The sequence below is a fragment of the Polyodon spathula genome, chromosome 52 (assembly GCF_017654505.1).
Source record: "Polyodon spathula isolate WHYD16114869_AA chromosome 52, ASM1765450v1, whole genome shotgun sequence".
Taxonomy (NCBI): Eukaryota; Metazoa; Chordata; class Actinopteri; order Acipenseriformes; family Polyodontidae; genus Polyodon; species Polyodon spathula.
Window position 1 is genome coordinate 84,157 of NC_054585.1, and position 24,224 is coordinate 108,380.

General features: G+C 38.4%; 2 protein-coding genes across 8 annotated transcripts in view; both read left to right on the forward strand.

Moving 5' to 3' along the window:
- Positions 1-5,631: 5,631 nt before the first annotated feature.
- On the forward strand, positions 5,632-16,294 carry LOC121307084 (HAUS augmin-like complex subunit 4). Its single transcript, XM_041239201.1, has 6 exons — positions 5,632-5,785; positions 9,760-9,900; positions 11,525-11,668; positions 12,278-12,408; positions 12,529-12,597; positions 15,724-16,294. The coding sequence occupies exons 4-6, from the start codon at positions 12,371-12,373 to the stop codon at positions 15,905-15,907; spliced, it is 291 nt and encodes a 96-aa protein (XP_041095135.1). The 5' UTR covers positions 5,632-5,785; positions 9,760-9,900; positions 11,525-11,668; positions 12,278-12,370; the 3' UTR covers positions 15,908-16,294.
- Positions 16,295-22,031: 5,737 nt separating this feature from the next.
- The window catches only part of golga2 (golgin A2), a 68,752-nt gene continuing 66,559 nt past the window's right edge, over positions 22,032-24,224 (forward strand). For 4 of the 7 annotated variants that reach the window (XM_041239137.1, XM_041239140.1, XM_041239138.1 and 1 more), the window contains exon 1: positions 22,032-22,146. In XM_041239137.1, the coding sequence (XP_041095071.1) occupies positions 22,099-22,146 (48 nt within the window). In that variant the 5' untranslated portion in view covers positions 22,032-22,098. The remainder of the gene's footprint in view (positions 22,147-24,224) is intronic. The other 3 variants (XM_041239142.1, XM_041239139.1, XM_041239144.1) reach the window with 2 other exon arrangements.

The window sequence follows — 24,224 nt, forward strand, 5'->3', positions numbered from 1 at the left end:
GTGAGTACGTGCCCTGCATAATTGGAGCTGCAGGAAGAAATATCTGCTTTTAACCCACCGCTGACCTCTTTTGATATGACATATATGAACTACGCAGAAAGTGGAATGTTTTTTTTTTACTGTTCCTCGAGACAAAGCTAATTATGTTTTTAACATGCCCTTTTGGACACTGCAGACAGCAGTATTAAAACGGCGGTATTTTGTGTTTTTGTACTGCTTGATGCCAAAAAGTGCATTTCCTTTGTAATACGACAGTAAACCACAACAATGAACCGCGTAAGTAATCACATGGACAAAATTCAACGAACTGCTAATGCATGTGCATAACACACAGTAATGCAAAATTCAGCGCTACAAGAAATGTTTACTTTCGAAACATTAGGTGCTGTTTCTTTTTTGTTTTTTTTCATTGACCACATGGGCACTATTTTCTACACAAATAAGACTTCAGTATATTCCAGTAAGCCTTCTGAAAATGAAACTCATATCTTCATCAGTCCACAGTTACACATTACAGTTAGAATTCCCAATTACATGGAGTGGGAGGTTGTCATAACCAAAAAGGTAATGTTTTGTGACATGAATTAATTGTCATAGCTTTCAATTCTAGTTTCCAGAACTTGAAACCCTTTTCCTGGACAGTGCTCTTTCAGCATGCACTTTGACCCACCGCACTGCACTGAACTGCATTTTCCCATTTCCCATCGATACCGTTCTACATGCGTTCTGAACTATTGCATGCCAGCAACCATAGAGATGGAATGGCCCTAAATGGCCCATAGACTGTTTGAAGACTGCGTGCTGTACTATTGGATTTTGCCTTACATTCCCAATTAAATATCTCTTATTTGACAATATCTCACATTTGTGTTTGCATCCTCTCCAGGATTTTGAAGACTCGTCTCTGGATGTCTGCCTAGATGTCTGTGTGTCTGGATCCTGCCTCTGTTCCCTCGCTGGCCAGGGGAGATGGCCTGCACGAGCATGGTGGGGAGCCTTTCCCTGCTGTCAACCCTGGTTCTTACATCTTCTCATGCAAACACTGGGTCCCTACTAAGCTGGACATGCTCATTGCCAATTAATCAATCTTCAGTTAAAATAAAAGATGTATTTGGTGAACATATAATATTCAATTCAACAGTAATTTTCCTGTAGCACCTGCTTTAAAAGTGGGCAGTGAATTCTTTGAATGTTTGTGAATGGGGTGCTTTGATTAAATGATTTAATGGAGCTGGAAGAAGTGAGACAGCAACAGGATCTTGAGGAACTGGCACACCCACAATTCATGGAAGTCTGCATCACCCCTAACAGACTGAAAGCCACCAGGGAGATAGAAGGTCAGAACAGCTGGGTTCAGGTAGGCAGAAGCAGGGAAAAAAAGAAACTTCGTCAAACACAACCACCAGAAATCAAAACAACCAAGAGATCTGAGTCACTTCGGAATTTTGATGAGCAGAACCAACAACAAGAGAATGAAAGGAACAACATCCAGGACCCTATTGACAGTGGTGACCAGACAGCAAAAAGAAGGGAGGTCATGATTGTTGGGGACTCCATATTGAGAAACACAGCAAGTTCAGTTTGCAGTTTGGACCCCCTTACTACAACAGTGTGCTGCCTTCCGGGAGCCTCGGTCAAGCACATCACTGAAAACGTGGACAGGCTCCTAGAACGAACAGGAGACGACCCGGTAGTAGTCGTCCACATCGGTACAAACAACATTGGAAGAGACAGACCAAAATCCCTGCAAAACAAATTCAGAGAGCTAGGAAGGAAATTAAAAGAGAAAACCAAAACTGTGGTATTTTCTGGTATACTACCCGTACCTTGCAAAGGACCATATGGACAGCTGGAAATAATTAATCAAAACGAATGGCTGAAGACGTGGTGCACACGGGAAGGCTTCACCTATCTTGATCATTGGACCACATTCTACAACGAGGACTATCTGTATAGACGGGATGGACTGCATTTAAATAACAAGGGAACCAGTCTACTTGGAGAAAAGATCCTCGAGCAGGTTCGGAAGCATTTAAACTAGAAAGGAAGGGGGGAGAAATCAACAAAAAAACAGAAGGGAGACCGCATCAAAACAAGAACAACAACTCAGGTAAGACAACCATTAAATGTATTTATCTAAATGCTAGAAGTATCAGAAACAAAATTCTAGAACTTGAAGCTACTGCACTAACAGGTAACTATGATGTGATAGGTGTTACAGAAACGTGGTTGTCTGAGAGTGATGGGGACGAATATAATATTTGTGGGTATACACTGTATAGGAAAGACAGGCAGGACAGAAGAGGAGGAGGGGTAGCGCTATACATAAGAAACAGTCTTGAAGCCCAGGTGTTAAACCTGGACAAAGAAAATAAAACCGAATCAATATGGGTCAGAATAACAGACAAAAATTCAAAAGGCATAATAATAGGAGCATGCTATAGACCGCCAGATTCAGACGGTGAGCACAATAATCTGTTATACAATGACATTAGAAATGTGTGTAGCAAAGGAGAAGCCATACTAATGGGGGATTTCAACTTCCCCCATATAAAATGGGAAAACCCGGTGGGTAGCGTGAAGGATGAAATAGAAATGGTGGAAATGACAAATGACTGCTTCCTAACACAATTTGTGAAGGCACCCACTAGAGGGGAGGCATGCCTTGATTTAGTCTTTTCAAATAACGAAGATAGAATAACTAAAACAGAGGTCAGAGAACCACTGGCAAACTCAGACCACAACATGGTCTCATTTGAAGTGTTTTTTAAATCCCCAAAAGTAATGACTAAAGCTAAGGTTTACAATTTTAGAAAAGCAAACTATGAAGGTATGAAACAGAGACTAACAGAAGTAGATTGGAGTAAAATAGAGAAAACACCCACAGAAGAAGGATGGTTGTTCTTCAAAAATGTAGTACTAGAGGCACAAAACAATTACATCCCTAAAGTAGACAAATCTAAATGTAAAACTAAATTGCCAAAATGGTTTAATAGATCAATTAAAAAAAATATTCAGTGAAAAAAGGCACTTTACAGAGCATTAAAAAAGGACCAAAAAGAAAGTACGCAGAAAGAGTACACAGAACTGCAAACGCAAGTCAAAAAGGAAGTTAGAAAGGCCAAGAGAGAAATAGAAATGAACATTGCTAAGGGAGCTAAAACCAATTCCAAAATGTTTTTCCAATATTACAACAGCAAGAGAACATTCAAAGAGGAGATTAAATGTTTAAGAGATACAAATGGCAAAATCGTAGAGGAAGAAAAAAAAAAAAATAGCAAATATATTAAATGATTACTTTTCACAAGTTTTTACAAAGGAAGATACTGACAACATGCCCCACATGTCATCCAGTTCCTATCCAGTTTTAAATAACTTTAGCATAACTGAGGCAGAAGTGTTAAAGGGACTAGGAGCTCTTAAAATAAACAAATCCCCTGGGCCGGATGAGATCCTCCCAGTAGTACTCAAAGAAATGAAAGAAGTAATTTACAAACCGCTAACCAAGATCATGCAGCAGTCTCTTGACACAGGGGTGTACCGACAGACTGGAAAATTGCAAACGTAATACCGATCCACAAAAAGGGAAACAAAACTGAACCAGGTAACTACAGACCAGTAAGCCTGACTTCTATTATATGCAAACTTATGGAAACTATAATAAGATCCAAAATGGAAAATTACCTATATGGTAACAGGGTCCTGGGAGACAGTCAACATGGTTTTAGGAAAGGGAGATCGTGCCTAACTAACTTGCTTGATTTTTTTGAGGATGCAACATCGATAATGGATAATTGCAAAGCATATGACATGGTTTATTTAGATTTCCAGAAAGCTTTTGACAAAGTCCCGCACAAAAGATTAATTCTCAAACTGAACGCAGTTGGGATTCAAGGAAACACATGTACATGGATTAGGGAGTGGTTAACATGTAGAAAACAGAAAGTACTGATTAGAGGAAAAACCTCAGAATGGAGTGTGGTAACCAGTGGTGTACCACAGGGATCAGTATTAGGTCCTCTGCTATTCCTAATCTACATTAATGATTTAGATTCTGGTATAGTAAGCAAACCTGTTAAATTTGCAGACGACACAAAAGTAGGAGGAGTGGCAAACACTGTTGCAGCAGCAAAGGTCATTCAAAATGATCTAGACAAGATTCAGAACTGGGCAGACACATGGCAAATGACATTTAATAGAGAAAAGTGTAAGGTACTGCACGCAGGAAATAAAAATGTACATTATAAATATCATATGGGAGATACTGAAATTGGAGAAGGAATCTATGAAAAAGACCTAGGAGTTTTTGTTGACTCAGAAATGTCTTCATCTAGACAATGTGGGGAAGCTATAAAAAAGGCTAACAAGATGCTCGGATACATTGTGAAAAGTGTTGAATTTAAATCAAGGGAAGTAATGTTAAAACTGTACAATGCACTAGTAAGACCTCATCTTGAATATTGTGTTCAGTTCTGGTCACCTATAAAAAAGATATTGCTGCTCTAGAAAGAGTGCAAAGAAGAGCGACCAGAATTATTCCGGGCTTAAAAGGCATGTCATATGCAGACAGGCTAAAAGAATTGAATCTGTTCAGTCTTGAACAAAGAAGACTACGTGGCGACCTAATTCAAGCATTCAAAATTCTAAAAGGTATTGACAGTGTCGACCCAAGGGACTTTTTCAGCCTGAAAAAAGAAACAAGGACCAGGGGTCACAAATGGAGTTTAGAAAAAGGGGCATTCAGAACAGAAAATAGGAGACACTTTTTCACACAGAGAATTGTGAGGGTCTGGAATCAACTCCCCAGTAATGTTGTTGAAGCTGACACCCTGGGATCCTTCAAGAAGCTGCTTGATGAGATTTTGGGATCAATAAGCTACTAACAACCAAACGAGCAAGATGGGCCGAATGGCCTCCTCTCGTTTGTAAACTTTCTTATGTTCTTATGTTCTTATGATTAGCCAGGAGGGACCTTTCATTCCCTCGTATTTAATCTAGGCAGGGCATTGTAGGAATACTGACCAGTTGTGTCTCTACCTCGCAGCTGGAGAGACCTTTATCCCTGTCTTTTACTTAGATATCATACTCAATTTAGCCTGAAGTGAGTTGGCTTGTAAAATGGCTGCTGGTTATTTTACAGGAAAAAAAAATGATAAACAAAAATCAGTTTCTGAAATTTTCTGTTTGTTAAGTTACGGTTGCCAGAGTACAGAGAGTGCAGAAATGAAAGTTACGCCCCTTGTGTTTTTTCATATTTCTAGGAACAAACCCAATCTCTCTAACGATGATTGATTGACAATCCAGAGGTTGAAAAGGAACATACCTCTAGTTAGTAATCCTGGTAAATAACGATCTAATCAAGGACAACAGAGAGTTATAGAGATCATGCATAATAAGGTATTAAAAATAAATTCAAAGGAAAATATTGATACTCCTTTGGTGGTTATAATACAGTACAGTAGAGACGTCTTGCAGGACTACTCACAGGATTGTACTGGGCTAAATAATGTTTGTTCAGCCTTGTTTCAGATCACCTTTCTTATGCTGGGGATGCATATCCAAGCCAGGGGATAGTTCAGGCTGGTGTGTGTGTACATATCACACTTTAGAGGTTTAATGACTGAGACTGGTCTCAACTCCCACAGTGTTGACGTCTTTACCCATGTGTCACTTGAGTGAAGATGACCTTTCCCAGAATCCTCAGTTCTCCAAACTGCTGTCTGCACTCTCACAACGCATGAATGAAACCGGACTGACCATGCAACTGAAGAAAAAACTACAGAAGGTAAGAGGTGTACACAAGCAGTACAGGTTGAAATGACAGAGTGATGCCCTGTGATGCAGGTACATGAGAGGGTGTTCACCTGTGATGAAACTGCATGGACATTGGTTTCAGTGATGCCACATACTATAAATCTAAGTAAGCAGAAGAATGCTAGTACAAATAAAACAATACCATCCAAACCAATACAAAGTAGATGGACAAATAAGGACTGTTAAAATGATGAAAAGCTTGATCCATATCATGACAATAATAATAATAATAATCTTTATTTTTATATAACGCATTTCATAGTGGACCACCATCACCATGTATTACAAGATACAAGACTAAGGGGGTTTCTGGTTTGAAGCTGCATGAGTTTGTTTCTACAATTATAGATGTTTTGGGGTCTGGAATCAACTCCCCAGTAATAAGAACATAAGAACATAAGAAAGTTTACAAACGAGAGGAGGCCATTCGGCCCATCTTGCTCGTTTGGTTGTTAGTAGCTTATTGATCCCAAAATCTCATCAAGCAGCTTCTTGAAGGATCCCAGGGTGTCAGCTTCAACAACATTACTGGGGAGTTGATTCCAGACCCTCACAATTCTCTGTGTAAAAAAGTGTCTCCTATTTTCTGTTCTGAATGCCCCTTTTTCTAAACTCCATTTGTGACCCCTGGTCCTTGTTTCTTTTTTCAGGCTGAAAAAGTCCCTTGCGTCGACACTGTCAATACCTTTTAGAATTTTGAATGCTTGAATTAGGTCGCCACGTAGTCTTCTTTGTTCAAGACTGAACAGATTTAATTCTTTTAGCCTGTCTGCATATGACATGCCTTTTAAGCCCGGAATAATTCTGGTCGCTCTTCTTTGCACTCTTTCTAGAGCAGCAATATCTTTTTTATAGCGAGGTGACCAGAACTGCACACAATATTCAAGATGAGGTCTTACAAGTGCATTGTACAGTTTTAACATTACTTCCCTTGATTTAAATTCAACACTTTTCACAATGTATCCGAGCATCTTGTTAGCCTTTTTTATAGCTTCCCCACATTGCCTAGATGAAGACATTTCTGAGTCAACAAAAACTCCTAGGTCTTTTTCATAGATTCCTTCTCCAATTTCAATATCTCCCATATGATATTTATAATGTACATTTTTATTTCCTGCGTGCAGTACCTTACACTTTTCTCTATTAAATGTCATTTGCCATGTGTCTGCCCAGTTCTGAATCTTGTCTAGATCATTTTGAATGACCTTTGCTGCTGCAACAGTGTTTGCCACTCCTCCTACTTTTGTGTCGTCTGCAAATTTAACAAGTTTGCTTACTATACCAGAATCTAAATCATTAATGTAGATTAGGAATAGCAGAGGACCTAATACTGATCCCTGTGGTACACCGCTGGTTACCACACTCCATTCTGAGGTTTTTCCTCTAATCAGTACTTTCTGTTTTCTACATGTTAACCACTCCCTAATCCATGTACATGTGTTTCCTTGAATCCCAACTGCGTTCAGTTTGAGAATTAATCTTTTGTGCGGGACTTTGTCAAAAGCTTTCTGGAAATCTAAATAAACCATGTCATATGCTTTGCAATTATCCATTATCGATGTTGCATCCTCAAAAAAATCAAGCAAGTTAGTTAGGCACGATCTCCCTTTCCTAAAACCATGTTGACTGTCTCCCAGTACCCTGTTACCATATAGGTAATTTTCCATTTTGGATCTTATTATAGTTTCCATAAGTTTGCATATAATAGAAGTCAGGCTTACTGGTCTGTAGTTACCTGGTTCAGTTTTGTTTCCCTTTTTGTGGATCGGTATTACGTTTGCAATTTTCCAGTCTGTCGGTACCACCCCTGTGTCAAGAGACTGCTGCATGATCTTGGTTAGCGGTTTGTAAATTACTTCTTTCATTTCTTTGAGTACTACTGGGAGGATCTCATCCGGCCCAGGGGATTTGTTTATTTTAAGAGCTCCTAGTCCCTTTAACACTTCTGCCTCAGTTATGCTAAAGTTATTTAAAACTGGATAGGAACTGGATGACATGTGGGGCATGTTGTCAGTATCTTCCTTTGTAAAAACTTGTGAAAAGTAATCATTTAACATATTTGCTATTTTTTTTTTCTTCCTCTATGATTTTGCCATTTGTATCTCTTAAACATTTAATCTCCTCTTTGAATGTTCTCTTGCTGTTGTAATATTGGAAAAACATTTTGGAATTGGTTTTAGCTCCCTTAGCAATGTTCATTTCTATTTCTCTCTCTTGGCCTTTCTAACTTCCTTTTTGACTTGCGTTTGCAGTTCTGTGTACTCTTTCTGCGTACTTTCTTTTTGGTCCTTTTTTAATGCTCTGTAAAGTGCCTTTTTTCACTGAATATTTTTTTTAATTGATCTATTAAACCATTTTGGCAATTTAGTTTTACATTTAGATTTGTCTACTTTAGGGATATAATTGTTTTGCGCCTCTAGTACTACGTTTTTGAAGAACAACCATCCTTCTTCTGTGGGTGTTTTCTCTATTTTACTCCAATCTACTTCTGTTAGTCTCTGTTTCATGCCTTCATAGTTTGCTTTTCTAAAATTGTAAACCTTAGCTTTAGTCTTTACTTTTGGGGATTTAAAAAACACTTCAAATGAGACCATGTTGTGGTCTGAGTTTGCCAGTGGTTCTCTGACCTCTGTTTTAGTTATTCTATCTTCGTTATTTGAAAAGACTAAATCAAGGCATGCCTCCCCTCTAGTGGGTGCCTTCACAAATTGTGTTAGGAAGCAGTCATTTGTCATTTCCACCATTTCTATTTCATCCTTTGCGCTACCCACCGGGTTTTCCCATTTTATTTGGGGGAAGTTGAAATCCCCCATTAGTATGGCTTCTCCTTTGCTACACACATTTCTAATGTCATTGTATAACAGATTATTGTGCTCACCGTCTGAATCTGGCGGTCTATAGCATGCTCCTATTATTATGCCTTTTGAATTTTTGTCTGTTATTCTGACCCATATTGATTCGGTTTTATTTTCTTTGTCCAGGTTTAACACCTGGGCTTCAAGACTGTTTCTTATGTATAGCGCTACCCCTCCTCCTCGTCTGTCCTGCCTGTCTTTCCTATACAGTGTATACCCACAAATATTATATTCGTCCCCATCACTCTCAGATAACCACGTTTCTGTAACACCTATGTTGTTGAAGCTGACACCCTGGGATCCTTCAAGAAGCTGCTTGATGAGATTTTGGGATCAATAAGCTACTAACAACCAAACGAGCAAGATGGGCCGAATGGCCTCCTCTCGTTTGTAAACTTTCTTATGTTCTTATGTTCTTATGAAAAACAAAGGGCTAGTGTTTTGAAGCCATCCCAGTTTTCTCTCAGGAACTTCATAAAACATTTCCTGACTACTTTGTGTGGCTTCTTTCTGTCCATGTTTATTGTCTACAATGCTATTATATAATATTCCCTTTTATGACTAGCCAGGAAAACAGGTTAAAACCTTTTCACAAAAGTTCACTGTAAAGAAGGAACCAAACAGCATTTGTTCAAGCCCTCAAACTGCAGGGGGGCAATCAAGAGGAGAATTTCATTGAAGGTTTTAGCCCAGAATGTGGGCAGCTTTATAACTTGACGAGGGGGAGGGATATAGTTTTCTTCTTTATTATTTTTGGATATATTTTATCTTGGCAGCTGCCGGTTTCATTTGAGACTAAATGTTACACGAAGGTCAAAGATAAGCTATACAACATGTAGCACTTTTCTCAATTGTATGACGTGTGCGTGAAAAAAATCACACTGGATTAGTACACATGGCTATTTAGATTGTCATCTGGAAGTCAGTTGTTTTTTTAAAAGTTAGTTATGCTAAGCTTTGTGTTATTTTAGTTATGTTGAGCTTCGTGTTATTTCTGCCTCAGGTTTAAAAAGTTATCAATATTGGAAACAGAATTAATTGTTTTACACTGGATAAAAATAACAAATCTTTCTTTCTCTGTCTTTTTTAGTTCTATAAGGCTCTTGAACAGTACTTACTGGTGACACAGTGTGTGAGGGAACTGGATCCCAGTTCAACCACAGCGGAAGACAAACCATAGCTTCTGGGCCTCAGCAAGCAGAATGTTCTTGATCACATGCCACCTGATCAGGTAGGGACACAAACTAAATAAAAAAAAAAAAAATAGATTTTTTGAACAAGAAAACCACAAATCATGTTTACTTTTTTTTAAAAATCCATAACTTCAAACACTGATGTAAAATGTTTACGTATTGTTTTAATAACTATTAATTTTTAACTGAAGAGTCCACATTGTCAAATATTTTGCTGATGTGTAAATTTTATTGCCACTGAGCAATTAAAGTTTTCTTGCAAAGTGGCTAACTGGCATTATAATAACTACTCTTTACTGTATATTGAAAAATCAAGCTATTTTTTTCTGAACAAGATGCCAAGCGAATGAGGCAGCGATTGGTAAGAGAGTTTGAAGACAGGTTGAAGAAGAAATGTTTTACCATCCTCTCGTACTACAGCCAGACTGGGGTAATTGCACCATTTGTGCAGTAATAAGAAAAATACAACTTTTGTAGAGCCCCTTTTATCACTAGTGATCTGAAAGCATTTTACAATAAAAACACTAAAAGAATAAAACAAAATCAAAACCCAATAACCCAATCTCACCCCGCCCAGTCATCATAACCCCATCCCGAGACATTGAAGCCACAAGGCCGAGACAGTGCGAAAATAAAAGATTTAAACAAAAATACACACTTGCTGACAGTGCGAAAATAAAAGATTTAAACAAAAATAAACACTTGCTGACAGTGCGAAAATAAAAGATTTAAACAAAAATAAATCACAAACACAATAAAAACAAATACGATCCAGGTCAGGCTGGGCAATTGCCTTCACTGATGCTAGATCATTTAAAATTTATTTTCTCCTCTCGCTGTCCTCCGTACAGCCACCCTGAGTGCAGAGAGCTGCAGGTATTTATGCAGGTGACCATCTCCCAATTAGCAACAAATTAATCACTTAATTAATTTGGGAGATGGTCACCTTCTGTACAGGTTTTATAATATGGCTTCCCATCCACGCTGCAAAACAATAACAAAACTAAAACACAGCTACGCCTTCATACAATAAATAATAAACAAAATACACGCCTGTTCGCCGTCATCTATAAACAAAATAAAACACAATACAGTAAACAAATACAAAATAACACAGGGGGGGAGGGGGAGACCCTGTTCTGAAAATAAACAAACAATACAATTAAACAGCAGGAATTTCCTACCGCCCTGCTACATGCCCAAATGAAAACTGGGTAAGTGACATTTACCTGCGTATCCCCTTCACTACACCGCTGGGCCTAGACTTTAAAAGCCACAGTGTGGCTCCAGTTTGATGTACAGCATTGCAAACAGGGTTGGGGCAATTGATTTTTTTTTTCAATTCCAATACAGTTTCCAATTCCTTTTTAAAATTAATTTGCAATTCCCAAGTCCTAGAGGCCTTGGAATTGGAACTGATTAAAAAGAAATGGGAATTTGAATTGTTTTTTAAAAAGGAATTGGAATTGACCCTATACCTGATTGCAAGCTTGAATGTTGAAAAGGAACTATGTGTTCACAGCATGTGTTCCTGTTCAATCATGCACTTGTGTTTGTTTTGATACTCTAATAAAAATAAAGTGTGCAACCACTACACACTTTCACCTCAAGAACCACATCTTTGTTTAAAGAAGTTGTGCTCATTTATCTTTCCACCACCAGAGGGAGAAAGCGAGGGTCTGAAGACCTTGAAGCTCTCAAGACTGCCAGAGAGCCTGGAGAATGAAAGCAAGAGACTAGAGTCAGCGAGCAAAAGAAAGAGAAAGTGCCCTTCTGCTGCACAGGCAAACTCACTGCTACCTCACTGTGAGCTCCAGTTGGTTGTGTAGAGTCTAAAGGAATTACATTTCCGTACTTGTTATTAGCTTTAGTTTTATATTATTATTAGTCATCTTTTTATTATGTTAAGAGTCTTTTGGTCTTTGCAAATATTTCAGATGCATTCTTGTAGACAAACAGCTGCATCTTGATACCCATGCTTTAAGTGACATGGTCTGATTGCAGCTAGAGAGTTTAAGCAACTTTTCATCTATTGTGTTGTGTTTGAACTATCTGCGTATTCCAAATAAAAGTATAAAATACAAGCAAAGAATCAAAGGTGCTTCAACTGAGCAAAAGAGGGACAAGTTATAATGTTGTAGTTCTAATAAGAGGAAATGGAATTTAAAACTGTTGTGTTCCACAGACTTGTCCAGTTGTACACTACAGTATATATTCACTGCATTTTTTCATACCTTCGCCTTCGTGCACTCCACTTTGTGCAGAAGGTGATGAGTTGGTTTTGTGAAGAGTTGATTGTAACTTATGTGATGGTATTGAGGAGATTTCCTGTATCTCCATTTACTATTGTATTTGTAAGAATGTGTAAGGCTGTGATGTAGATTTCTTACCATCCCTGTATCTCTCTCCATGCAGGAGCTACTGGGCTGTATACAGATCTTGCAGTCGCTCATCCTGGAGCATTGACTGAGGGCTCAGATTGATCTAGATTGAAAAAAAACCCAGTACATGGAGGCCAAGTGCCAAATCATCATTCTCAAGATCAGGTCAGACAGCCATAAGACTGCTTTTCCCATCAAAAGACATATTATTGGAAAATTACCTTGGAAGCAATGTGTACAGCGATGCATAACAACCATGGCTAACTCTTTCCTTTTTTTCTGCAGGATGGAGATGTTGCAGGTTCAGTTAGACACCTACACACCCAAGAAGATAGCTGTGCGTCGCACAGTCAGGTTAGTGAGAGAGGATAGTTCTAGTATTGTTCTTGGGCAATTAAGTAGAATATGTATGAACCTGCATAGCAATGTACACACAATTCTCTTGCCTCGTGCTGTAATTGGTATGTTTTTTAAGTCGGTCAGTTGTGAGTGGTTGATCCACTTTTCAAATGCATGACACCATACCAATTTTCACATGTGGAACACATAAAGACGTTACAATGTAATAATGTAATTCCTGAATCAATGAGGGAGTTTATTATTAACGAGGAACATGCCACAGCCATGTCATTTTCACTGCTGTGCTACAGCTGTTTTAATTCTTTATTAATCTGCCTCTGTGTGATATAATCGTTGTAATCCGGTGAAAGATTATTGAGAGTGGGGTGAAGCCTCTATGTGAAGTGTTTCATCATCAGTAAGCAGTGGTTTAGAGCAGGTGTCGTTAATTACTGTCATTGTTTCCTTCATTGACTAATAACAGAGTGGCTGACCTCCAAAGACAACAGTGGGAGAGAAATGTCCAGTAGTTCTATAACATTTTTGTTCCTGGGTAGTAAGTGTTATTCCTAATTGCTTATGCCTCAAAAGTATAGAAAATGGCTATTATTCCCCACAAACTTTGCTTTTGTGACCAGGACAGTGATATTTTGAAATTTACCTATTTCCAATGAGAAAACGGGCAAATTTGTGTCTTTTCGTTCACATAAAGTCAGAAAAAAACAACATATGAATCCGAATTAACATGTATTTATACTAAAGTAATACAAAAATGACTACAAAAGATTTAGAAGTGAGTAGTTTTTCAAGATTTACGATTATACTGTAAATCACTTTCACGAATCAGCCCCCAAATGTAGTCTCCCATCATGTTCTCGTTATACTGTCCTTGGTAGCGGCGTTCAAAGTCCAGTATATCCTGGTGGAAGCGCTAGCCTTGCTCCTCCGAGTATGCTCCTATGTTCTCCTTGAATTTATCAAGATGAGCATCAAGGATATGATGCAACATTGATAATGGATAATTGCAGAGCATATGACATGGTTTATTTAGATTTCCAGAAAGCTTTTGATAAAGTCCCACACAAAAGATTAATTCTCAAACTGAACGCAGTTGGGATTCAAGAAAACGCATGCACATGGATTAGGGAGTGGTTAACATGTAGAAAACAGAAAGTACTGATTAGAGGAAAAACCTCAGAATGGAGTGTGGTAACCAGTGGTGTACCACGGTGATCAGTATTAGGTCCTCTGCTATTCCTAATCTACATTAATGATTTAGATTCTGGTATAGTAAGCAAACTTGTTAAATTTGCAGACGACACAAAAGTAGGAGGAGTGGCAAACACTGTTGTAGCAGCAAAGGTCATTCAAAATGATCTAGACAAGATTCAGAACTGGGCAGACACATGGCAAATGACATTTAATAGAGAAAAGTGTAAGGTACTGCACGCAGGAAATAAAAATGTACATTATAAATATCATATGGGAGATACTGAAATTGGAGAAGGAATCTATGAAAAAGACCTAGGAGTTTTTGTTGACTCAGAAATGTCTCCATCTAGACAATGTGGGGAAGCTATAAAAAAGGCTAACAAGATGCTCGGATACATTTTGAAAAGTGTTGAATTTAAATCAAGGGAAGTAATGTTAAAACTGTACTGTGCACTAGTAAGACCTCATCTTGAATATTGTGTTCAGTTCTGGTCACCTCGCTATAAAAAAGATATTGCTGCTCTAGAAAGAGTGCAAAGCGACCAGAATTATTCCGGGCTTAAAAGGCATGTCATATGCAGACAGGGTAAAAGAATTGAATCTGTTCAGTCTTGAACAAAGAAGACTACGCGGCGACCTAATTCAAGCATTCAAAATTCTAAAAGGTATTGACAGTGTCGACCCAAGGGACTTTTTCAGCCTGAAAAAAGAAACAAGGACCAGGGGTCACAAATGGAGATTAGACAAAGGGGCATTCAGAACAGAAAATAGGAGGCACTTTTTTGCACAGAGAATTGTGAGGGTCTGGAATCAACTCCCCAGTAATGTTGTTGAAGCTGACACCCTGGGATCCTTCAAGAAGCTGCTTGATGATATCCTGGGATCAATAAGCTACTAACAACCAAACGAGCAAGATGGGCCGAATGGCTTCCTCTCGTTTGTAAACTTTCTTATGTTCTTATGTTCTTATGACTTTGAGGGACATCCTACAGCCCATTGTGCCGTAGTTCTTCACCAGAGTCTCAACCAGCTATACATAGTTTTCGGCCTTGTGATTGCCCAGGAAGCCCCGAACCACTGTGACAAAGCTGTTCCAAGCCGCTTTCTCCTTACTAGTGAGCTTCTTGGGGAATTCATTGCACTCCAGGATCTTCTTTATCTGTGGTCCGACGAAGACACCAGCTTTGTCCTTTGCCTCAGACAGCTTAGGGAAGAAGTCTTGAAGGTACTTGAAGGCTGCCGACTCCTTATCTAGAGCTCTGACAAATTGTTTCATAAGGCCCAATTTGATGTGCAGTGGTGGCATCAGCACCTTCCGGCGGTCCACCAGTAGGTCCCACTTGACGTTGTTTTTCCCCACAGAAAACTCGGTCCGCTGTGGCCAGTCCCGCCTGTGGTAGTGCGCCTTGGTGTCCCTGCTGTCCCAAAGGCAAAGATAGCAGGGAAACTTGGTAAAACCGCCTTGGAGACCCATCAGGAATGCCACCATTGCAGCCTCTTGATGCCATCTTAGAAAAATGCAGATATGTATCCACTTAGGCAGCTGGAACTAAACTGAACTGGTGGGCTTAAGGCCTCTGTATTTATACTACTATTTAAATTCCTATTTATTACTGGAAAGTTCTAGAAAGTTCTAGAAGTTACTCCAAGTTTACTCAGCACTAAATCTATCTGGAATGTTCTGGAAAATAGGTACATTTCAAAATATCACTGTCCTGGTCACAAAAGCAAAGTTTGTGGGGAATAATAGCCATTTTCTATACTTTTGAGGCATAAGCAATTAGGAAATAACACTTACTACCCAGGAACCAAAAAAAAAAATGGTTACACTGTGTAATTAATATACCCTGGTTCTTTGTTTCCTTGTTTCTTCCTTTGCCAGCAGCAACAGCTGCAATGCTTGAACCTCTCTCTGTCCCTCTCTTTCAGAGACACTGTGGAATCAGCCCTGAAGTCAGAGCAAGTTGAACGGCAGTCATCTGAAAGAATGTTGTCGTCATTTGAGATTTTAGGGCAGGACTTTGAAGCACTGGTGAAGGAATACTCCCGCCTCCGACGGGAAATAAAGAACAAGAAGTGGGCCCTGCAGGAATTCTCCCAGTACAACCACTGAACTGGTGCCAGACAGATACCTCCCTCCTCTATACACCACAGATATAGTCCTATAGTTAGCAGCTGTAAAAGAATAATCCACTGCAGAATGAACATATAACCTCACCAGCGGAAAGTGGCGCCATTCATTTTAAGCCTTTTTGAGGAATATGATTTAACAAAATAAACAAAAGTGATATGGAATATGGATTTTTAGGTTTTCCACTTGTGGATGTATTTATAAATTATCACTCATTTTAAGAAGAAGCAACCTGTTTGACATGGGTGTCACCTCATTTACTGTATATTGTACCATCAGGAGGCTGCTGCTACAAAGTTTAATCTGTACAATAATAATCAACACTGGTATTATTTCTTATGTGTAATAAAACTTGTTAATAAACTTGAATATGTAATTTTTATTGCCAGCAATGTCTAATTAATATATATATATCAAAGTAAATAAAAAAAAAAAAAAAAAAAAAAAAAAAACATACACTGATTGATGTTAGGGATAATTTTCAACATCATGATGCTGTACTTATGTGATAAGGGAAGTTTTAGGGTATGTTAGTAGGGCTGGGTAATAATAGAACAAAAGGTAAGAATATTTTTTTTTTTTAAATATGCATGTGTAACAGGATGGCTGTAGGGGTGACGTCAGGCCAGAAAGAATCACACAAGCAGGCAGTATTAGGGTTGAAACTGAGACGCAATGGCTGCGCTCAGTGTTTCAATGAAACAAATAAAAAGGTTTAAACAAAAACAGCACACGGCACTTGACGGCAAATAAAATAGACAAACAAAATGATAAAACAGTAAACAGACAAACTGGACGAACACTAAACAAGTACTGTGTTGGTGTTTCCAGCACGTTGTAGCAATTTCTTATAAATCTCTTTCTCTCCCCCGTTCTCCACTTACGAACACACAACCCCGAGTGAGTGAAAACATGCTGCTATTATACAGCTGTACCTAGACTCGATTGCTAATCAATCATTCAATTGGAGTCTCGGAACAACTGCACGTGAATTTACTTAGTGCAATTCCCCATGCTCACATATTATTACATTTTACTGGCACGTGAAGTGCTGTGCAATCCTTGTGCCTAAATACAAATAGATATTTTAAACACTTGTGCGCATAACCCATATTATATCCTGTGTACCAACTACAATACACTAACATTAACACACCACATGCAACATATAACACAGAAATACATACTGTTTGGGCAACATTGCCACAGCATATAATAGTTTATCAGGTGAGGAGAAAAAAAAATTCACTATGGAATTAGATCCCATCAAATTTCCAACATTTTCTGCGCCCTGCAGGAAGCAGTGACCCAGCGCTGCACTCGCACTTCTTGGGAGTCTGCACCCCTAACAGACTGAATGCCACCAGAGAGATAGAAGATAGAAGACATGATTGTTGGGGACTCCATATTGGAACACAGCAAGTTTAGTTCGCAGTCTGGACCTCCTTACTACAAATGTGTGCTGCCTTCCAGGAGCCTCTGTCACGCACATCACTGAGAACGTGGACAGGCTCCTAGAACGAACAGGTAACAGGAGACGACCCGGTAGTAGTCGTCCACATCAGTACAAACAACACTGGAAGAGACAGACCAAAATCCCTGCTGGAAACAAATAATGTAAATGCATCGCTGAAATCGTGGTGCACACAGGAAGACTTCACCTTCCTTGAACATTGGTGCACATTCTGCAACAGAACTATTTATATAGGCGGGACGAACTGCACTTAAATGAAAAGGGAACCAATCTACTCGGAGAAAGGATCCTTGAGGAGGTTCAGAAGCATTTAAACTAGAAAGTAAGGGGGGAGAAATCAACAAAAAAACAGAAGGGGGACCGCATCAAAACAAGGGCAACAAGTCAGGTAAGAAAACCATTAAATGTATTTATCTAAAGAAATAGTCTTGAGGCCCAAGTGTTAAATCTGGACAAAGAAACAATGCTGAATCAATATGGGTCAGAAAAATTGACATAATAATAAGAGTATGATATAGACCGCCAGATTCAGACGGTGAGCAAAATAGTCTATACAATGACATTAGTAAAGGAGAAGCCATACTAATGGGGGATTTCAACTTGTCCCATATAAAATGTGAAAACCTGACGTGGAGCACAACGGATGAAATTGAAATGGTGGAAATGACAAATGACTGCTTCCTAACGCAATTTGTCAAGATACAGACTAGAGGGGAGGCATGCCTTGATTTAGTCTTTTCAAAAAACAAAGACAAAATAACTAAAACAGAGGTCAGTGAACCACTGGCAAACTCAAACTACAACAAGGTCTCATTTGAAGTGATTATTAAAACCCCAAAAGTAATGACTAAAGCTAAAGTTTCCATTTTTGGAAGGCAAACAGGTATGAAACAGAGACTACCAGAAGTAGATTGAAGTAAAACTGAGAAAACATTCACAGAAAAAAGGATGGCTGTTTATGTAGTATTAGAGGCGCAAAATAATTACATCCCAAAAGCAGACAAATCTAAATCAATAAACAAAATGGCCAACATGGTTTAATAGATCAATTTAAAAAAAAAAATTCAGCAACAAAAGGCACTTTACAGAGCATTTAAAAGGGACCAAAAACAAAGTACACAGAAAGAGTACACGGAACTGCAAACACAAGTCAAAAAGGCCAAGACAGATTTAGAAATGACCATTGCTAAGGCGGCTAAAACCAATTCCAAAAAGTTTTTCCAATATTATAACAGCAAGAAAACATTCAAAGAAGAGGTTAAATGTCTAAGAGATACAAATGGCAAAATCATAGACAAAGAAAAAAAATAGCAAATATATTAAATCATTACTTTTCACAAGTTTTTACAAAGGAGGATACGGACAACATGCCCCACATGTCATCCAGTTCCTATCCAGTTTTAAATAACATTAGCATAAAAGCGACTAGGAGCTCTTAAAATAAACAAATCCCCTGCTTGATTTTCTTTTAAGGATGTAACATCGACAATGTTAGAAAAGCAAACTATGAAGGTATGAAACAGAGACTAACAGAAGTAGATTGGAGTAAAATAGAGAAAACACCCACAGAAGAAGGATGGTTGTTCTTCAAAAATGTAGTACTAGAGGCGCAAAACAATGATATCCCTAAAGTAGACAAATCTAAATGTAAAACTAAATTGCCAAAATGGTTTAATAGATCAATTAAAAAAAATATTCAGCGAAAAAAGACACTTTACAGAGCATTAAAAAAGGACCAAAAAGAAAGTACGCAGAAAGAGTACACAGAACTGCAAACGCAAGTCAAAAAGGAAGTTAGAAAGGCCAAGAGAGAAATAGAAATAAACATTGCTAAGGGAGCTAAAACCAATTCCAAAATGTTTTTCCAATATTACAACAGCAAGAGAACATTCAAAGAGGAGATTAAATGTTTAAGAGATACAAATGGCAAAATCGTAGAGGAAGAAAAAAAAATAGCAAATATATTAAATGATTACTTTTCACAAGTTTTTACAAAGGAAGATACTGACAACATGCCCCACATGTCATCCAGTTCCTATCCAATTTTAAATAACTTTAGCATAACTGAGGCAGAAGTGTTAAAGGGACTAGGAGCTCTTAAAATAAACAAATCCCCTGGGCCGGATGAGATCCTCCCAGTAGTACTCAAAGAAATGAAAGAAGTAATTTACAGACCGCTAACCAAGATCATGCAGCAGTCTCTTGACACAGGGGTGGTACCGACAGACTGGAAAATTGCAAACGTAATACCGATCCACAAAAAGGGAAACAAAACTGAACCAGGTAACTACAGACCAGTAAGCCTGACTTCTATTATATGCAAACTTATGGAAACTATAATAAGATCCAAAATGGAAAATTACCTATATGGTAACAGGGTCCTGGGAGACAGTCAACATGGTTTTAGGAAAGGGAGATCGTGCCTAACTAACTTGCTTGATTTTTTTGAGGATGCAACATCGATAATGGATAATTGCAAAGCATATGACATGGTTTATTTAGATTTCCAGAAAGCTTTTGACAAAGTCCCGCACAAAAGATTAATTCTCAAACTGAACGCAGTTGGGATTCAAGGAAACACATGTACATGGATTAGGGAGTGGTTAACATGTAGAAAACAGAAAGTACTGATTAGAGGAAAAACCTCAGAATGGAGTGTGGTAACCAGCGGTGTACCACAGGGATCAGTATTAGGTCCTCTGCTATTCCTAATCTACATTAATGATTTAGATTCTGGTATAGTAAGCAAACTTGTTAAATTTGCAGACGACACAAAAGTAGGAGGAGTGGCAAACACTGTTGCAGCAGCAAAGGTCATTCAAAATGATCTAGACAAGATTCAGAACTGGGCAGACACATGGCAAATGACATTTAATAGAGAAAAAGTGTAAGGTACTGCACGCAGGAAATAAAAATGTACATTATAAATATCATATGGGAGATATTGAAATTGGAGAAGGAATCTATGAAAAAGACCTAGGAGTTTTTGTTGACTCAGAAATGTCTTCATCTAGACAATGTGGGGAAGCTATAAAAAAGGCTAACAAGATGCTCGGATACATTGTGAAAAGTGTTGAATTTAAATCAAGGGAAGTAATGTTAAAACTGTACAATGCACTAGTAAGACCTCATCTTGAATATTGTGTTCAGTTCTGGTCACCTCGCTATAAAAAAGATATTGCTGCTCTAGAAAGAGTGCAAAGAAGAGCGACCAGAATTATTCCGGGCTTAAAAGGCATGTCATATGCAGACAGGCTAAAAGAATTGAATCTGTTCAGTCTTGAACAAAGAAGACTACGTGGCGACCTAATTCAAGCATTCAAAATTCTAAAATGTATTGACAGTGTCGACCCAAGGGACTTTTTCAGCCTGAAAAAAGAAACAAGGACCAGGGGTCACAAATGGAGTTTAGAAAAAGGGGCATTCAGAACAGAAAATAGGAGACACTTTTTTACACAGAGAATTGTGAGGGTCTGGAATCAACTCCCCAGTAATGTTGTTGAAGCTGACACCCTGGGATCCTTCAAGAAGCTGCTTGATGAGATTTTGGGATCAATAAACTACTAACAACCAAACGAGCAAGATGGGCCGAATGGCCTCCTCTCGTTTGTAAACTTTCTTATGTTCTTATGTTCTAATGGATAATTGCAAAGCATGTGACATGGTTTATTTAGTTTTCCAGAAAGCTTTTGACAAAGTCCTGCATAAAAGATGAATTCTCAAACTGGACACAGTAGTGATCCAAGGAAATGCATGCACATGGATTAGGGAGTGGTTAACATGTAGAAAACAGAAAGTACTGATTAGAGGAGAAACATCAAAATGGAGCGAGGTAACCAGTGGAGAACCACAGGGATCAGTATTGGGCCTAATCTGTATTGATGACTTAGATTCTGGTATAGTAAGCAAACTTGTTAAATTTGCAGATGACACAAAGATAGGAGGAGTGGCAAACACTGTTGCAGCAGCAAAGATCATTCAAAATGATCTAGACAAGATTCAGACCTGGACAGACACATGGCAAATGACATTTAATAGAGAAAAGTGTAAGGTACTGCACGCAGGAAATAAAAATGTGCATTATAAATATAATATAGGAGATACTGAAACTGAAGAAGGAATCTATGAAAAAGACCTAGGAGTTTATGTTGCCTCAGAAATGTCTTCATCTCTAGACAGTGTGGGGATGCTATAAAAAAAGGCCAACAAGATGCTCGGATACATTGTGAAAATTGTTGAATTTAAATCAAGAGAAGTAATGTTAAAAATGTACAATGCATTAGTAGTGGACGGGGCAGGATGTCCCTAGCAAACTACCTTGATCATGTAAACAAACGGGACTGTCTATAATTTCTAACACGGTTTAAAGTGCCCAGAACTCGTAACTATGGGCAAATGTGTTCAACAGACAAATAATTATAAGAACATGAATGTTGGGCATTAAAAAAAAAAATATTCCAATGGCACTACTGCCAATCGGTATCTTTCTACAAGTGACCTTGTTGCTATTTAGTGATTGATTAATCTGCGACTGGTGGGTGATACGTGGCAAACCACTGACAATAACAGGACAACCCGCCTACCCTTCGCTGCCTTCATATTGTCTTTTCTCCAGTGTGTTGCCTGGTGGTGGTTTCTGAAATAGCTCTGCAGACCTCTTATTGATGACGTGGGCCGTTTACGTCCAGGTTGATACAGAATGGCTGACGAGAACAGGCAAACCAAACTAGCAGCTGCAAAGAAAAAGGTACATATTCCTTACATAAATAAACAGCAGACTGTAAAGAACCATGCAGGGGATGGGACTTTGGTTTTGTTTATCCCAAATATAAACTTGGTAAGGTGTCTCGGGCAGAAATCACAAGGACTTCCACGTATACCGCCTTCTCTCTGGCTGCTGACCCGACACTGAAGCGCTGTCTCTGAGCAGCATTAGGGCTGGAAAGGCCGGGGTTCGTGTCGGCCCTAGAAGTGAGGTTTAGGCACAATAACCGCTTTATTTAAAAGATACAATATGTCAGCTTGATATTTTGGCAGAGAAACGACGGGGCGTTCATATTATGAGTGCCTTTTCTTGTAATGTATCTGCTGTTTAAATACTTCGTTGATTTTAGGTATGCCATGCTCTCTGTGTTAATTTGGATGCTTTGGATCAAGTTAGTGACATTAATTAGTATAGCAGTTATCAATGTTTGTGTTTTTAAATATATTTAAAAGCAAAACTGACAATGTCGACCCGTTTGCAGGTTTACTGACTGACGTGTACAGCATTATTGTTTGACGTGTACTGTGGGTGCTATGATCAGTATCGGGGTTTACATTTAATAATGTGACGCTTATTTATTACTTTGTATTCTTATATATAAACATATAGCCTTTTATTTAATAAAGGTGTGTATGTTTGTGATTTGTTACCAGCCCAGCCCAGCCCAGTCATTTTGCCCCGGTGTTAATATAGTTCTAACTAGTCTCAACACTTCACCGAACAAGAGGCAGTTATCAAACTGGAATTATAAAGTCACAAACTATATGTGAAACAGTATGGGAATTATTTGTAATATATTGAACTTTACAATATATTGACATGCTAGTGTTGGTTTCATGCATATATTATACAGTGTATTCGGTGATAGTGATAGTACAGTATTTTTCATAGTGCACTGTTAATTTCTCTTTTTTCTGTATTTGTTAACAGTCTAAAATGGGATATTTCACCTATAAATAAAAATGGATAGACTTGTACACGGTTGATGTTTTACAATAGTTTTATGTAAGGTGTTTAAAGTGGTGGACTAACATAGGAAATACCATAGAGTAAGCGTCCCGTTCTTAAAGTAAGATCGCTTTAATTTCTCTTCATACAGGATGGTCTTCAGTTTCATACAATATAGTAATGTGTCGCATATCTGACCGGTGGGACTAGAGTAAGGGTTGAGGTGTAAAAAGTGGGATGAATGAATCCTGTTTTAAATATCATTATACACAGCTGTAACAATTACTTTATTAACACAATTATTGTTTTGAGATTCAGCTTTTATTAGGGAGCTCCCCTAAATCCCTTGTTGAGAAAGATACAGGGTATTAATGCTTGTGACAGAGTAGCAGTCGGCCATGTGGGTGCCTGCATTCGCTGCTGAGTGACAGGCAGGAGATCCAGACTGAGGTTTAAGTTTTTAAAGTTATTAGTAGTAGCAGTTAATCTAACTTTAATACTATGAAATGAAATTATTCGGTTTGTATTTGCATTCAGCAACATGTGAGATATGCAGGACATTTTAATAAAACGGAAAACAATAACAGCAGCACGTTTCTTAAATGCAGATGTTAAAGACAACCTTCCCTTTTTCATCCCTATCCAATATATATTTTTTTTATTTAACAAAGTAGTTTTATGCAATGCAACGTATAAAAATGGTTCCACTGCGCTCTCTGTCCCTTTTTTTTTTTTTTTTTTTAATAGTGGAGGTCTAAGTATCCCATATAGCATGTCCCTGGTATTAGAGCACCTTACCCGTAGACTCTCAGCCCAGAATTTCGACAAGATTAATTCTCAAACTGAACGCAGTAGGTATTCAAGGAAATGCATGCACATGGATTAGGGAGTGGTTAACATGTAGAAAACAAAGTCCTGATTAGAGGAGAAACCTCAAAATGGAGCGAGGTAACTAGTGGAGTACCACAGGGATCAGTATTAGATCCTCTGCTCTTATTTACAAACCTCTAACCAAGATCATGCAACAGTCTCTTGACATCGGAGTTTTACAGACCGACTGGAGAATTGCAAACGTAATACCGATCCACAAAAAGGGAAACAAAACAGAACCA

Coding starts and splice junctions, on each gene's coding strand:
- LOC121307084 (XM_041239201.1), top strand. CDS start 12,371: ATGGAGGCCAAGTGCCAAATCATCATTCTCAAGATCAG. Junction 12,409..12,528: donor ATCATCATTCTCAAGATCAG/GTCAGACAGCCA, acceptor TTTTTTCTGCAG/GATGGAGATGTTGCAGGTTC. Junction 12,598..15,723: donor GCTGTGCGTCGCACAGTCAG/GTTAGTGAGAGA, acceptor CCTCTCTTTCAG/AGACACTGTGGAATCAGCCC.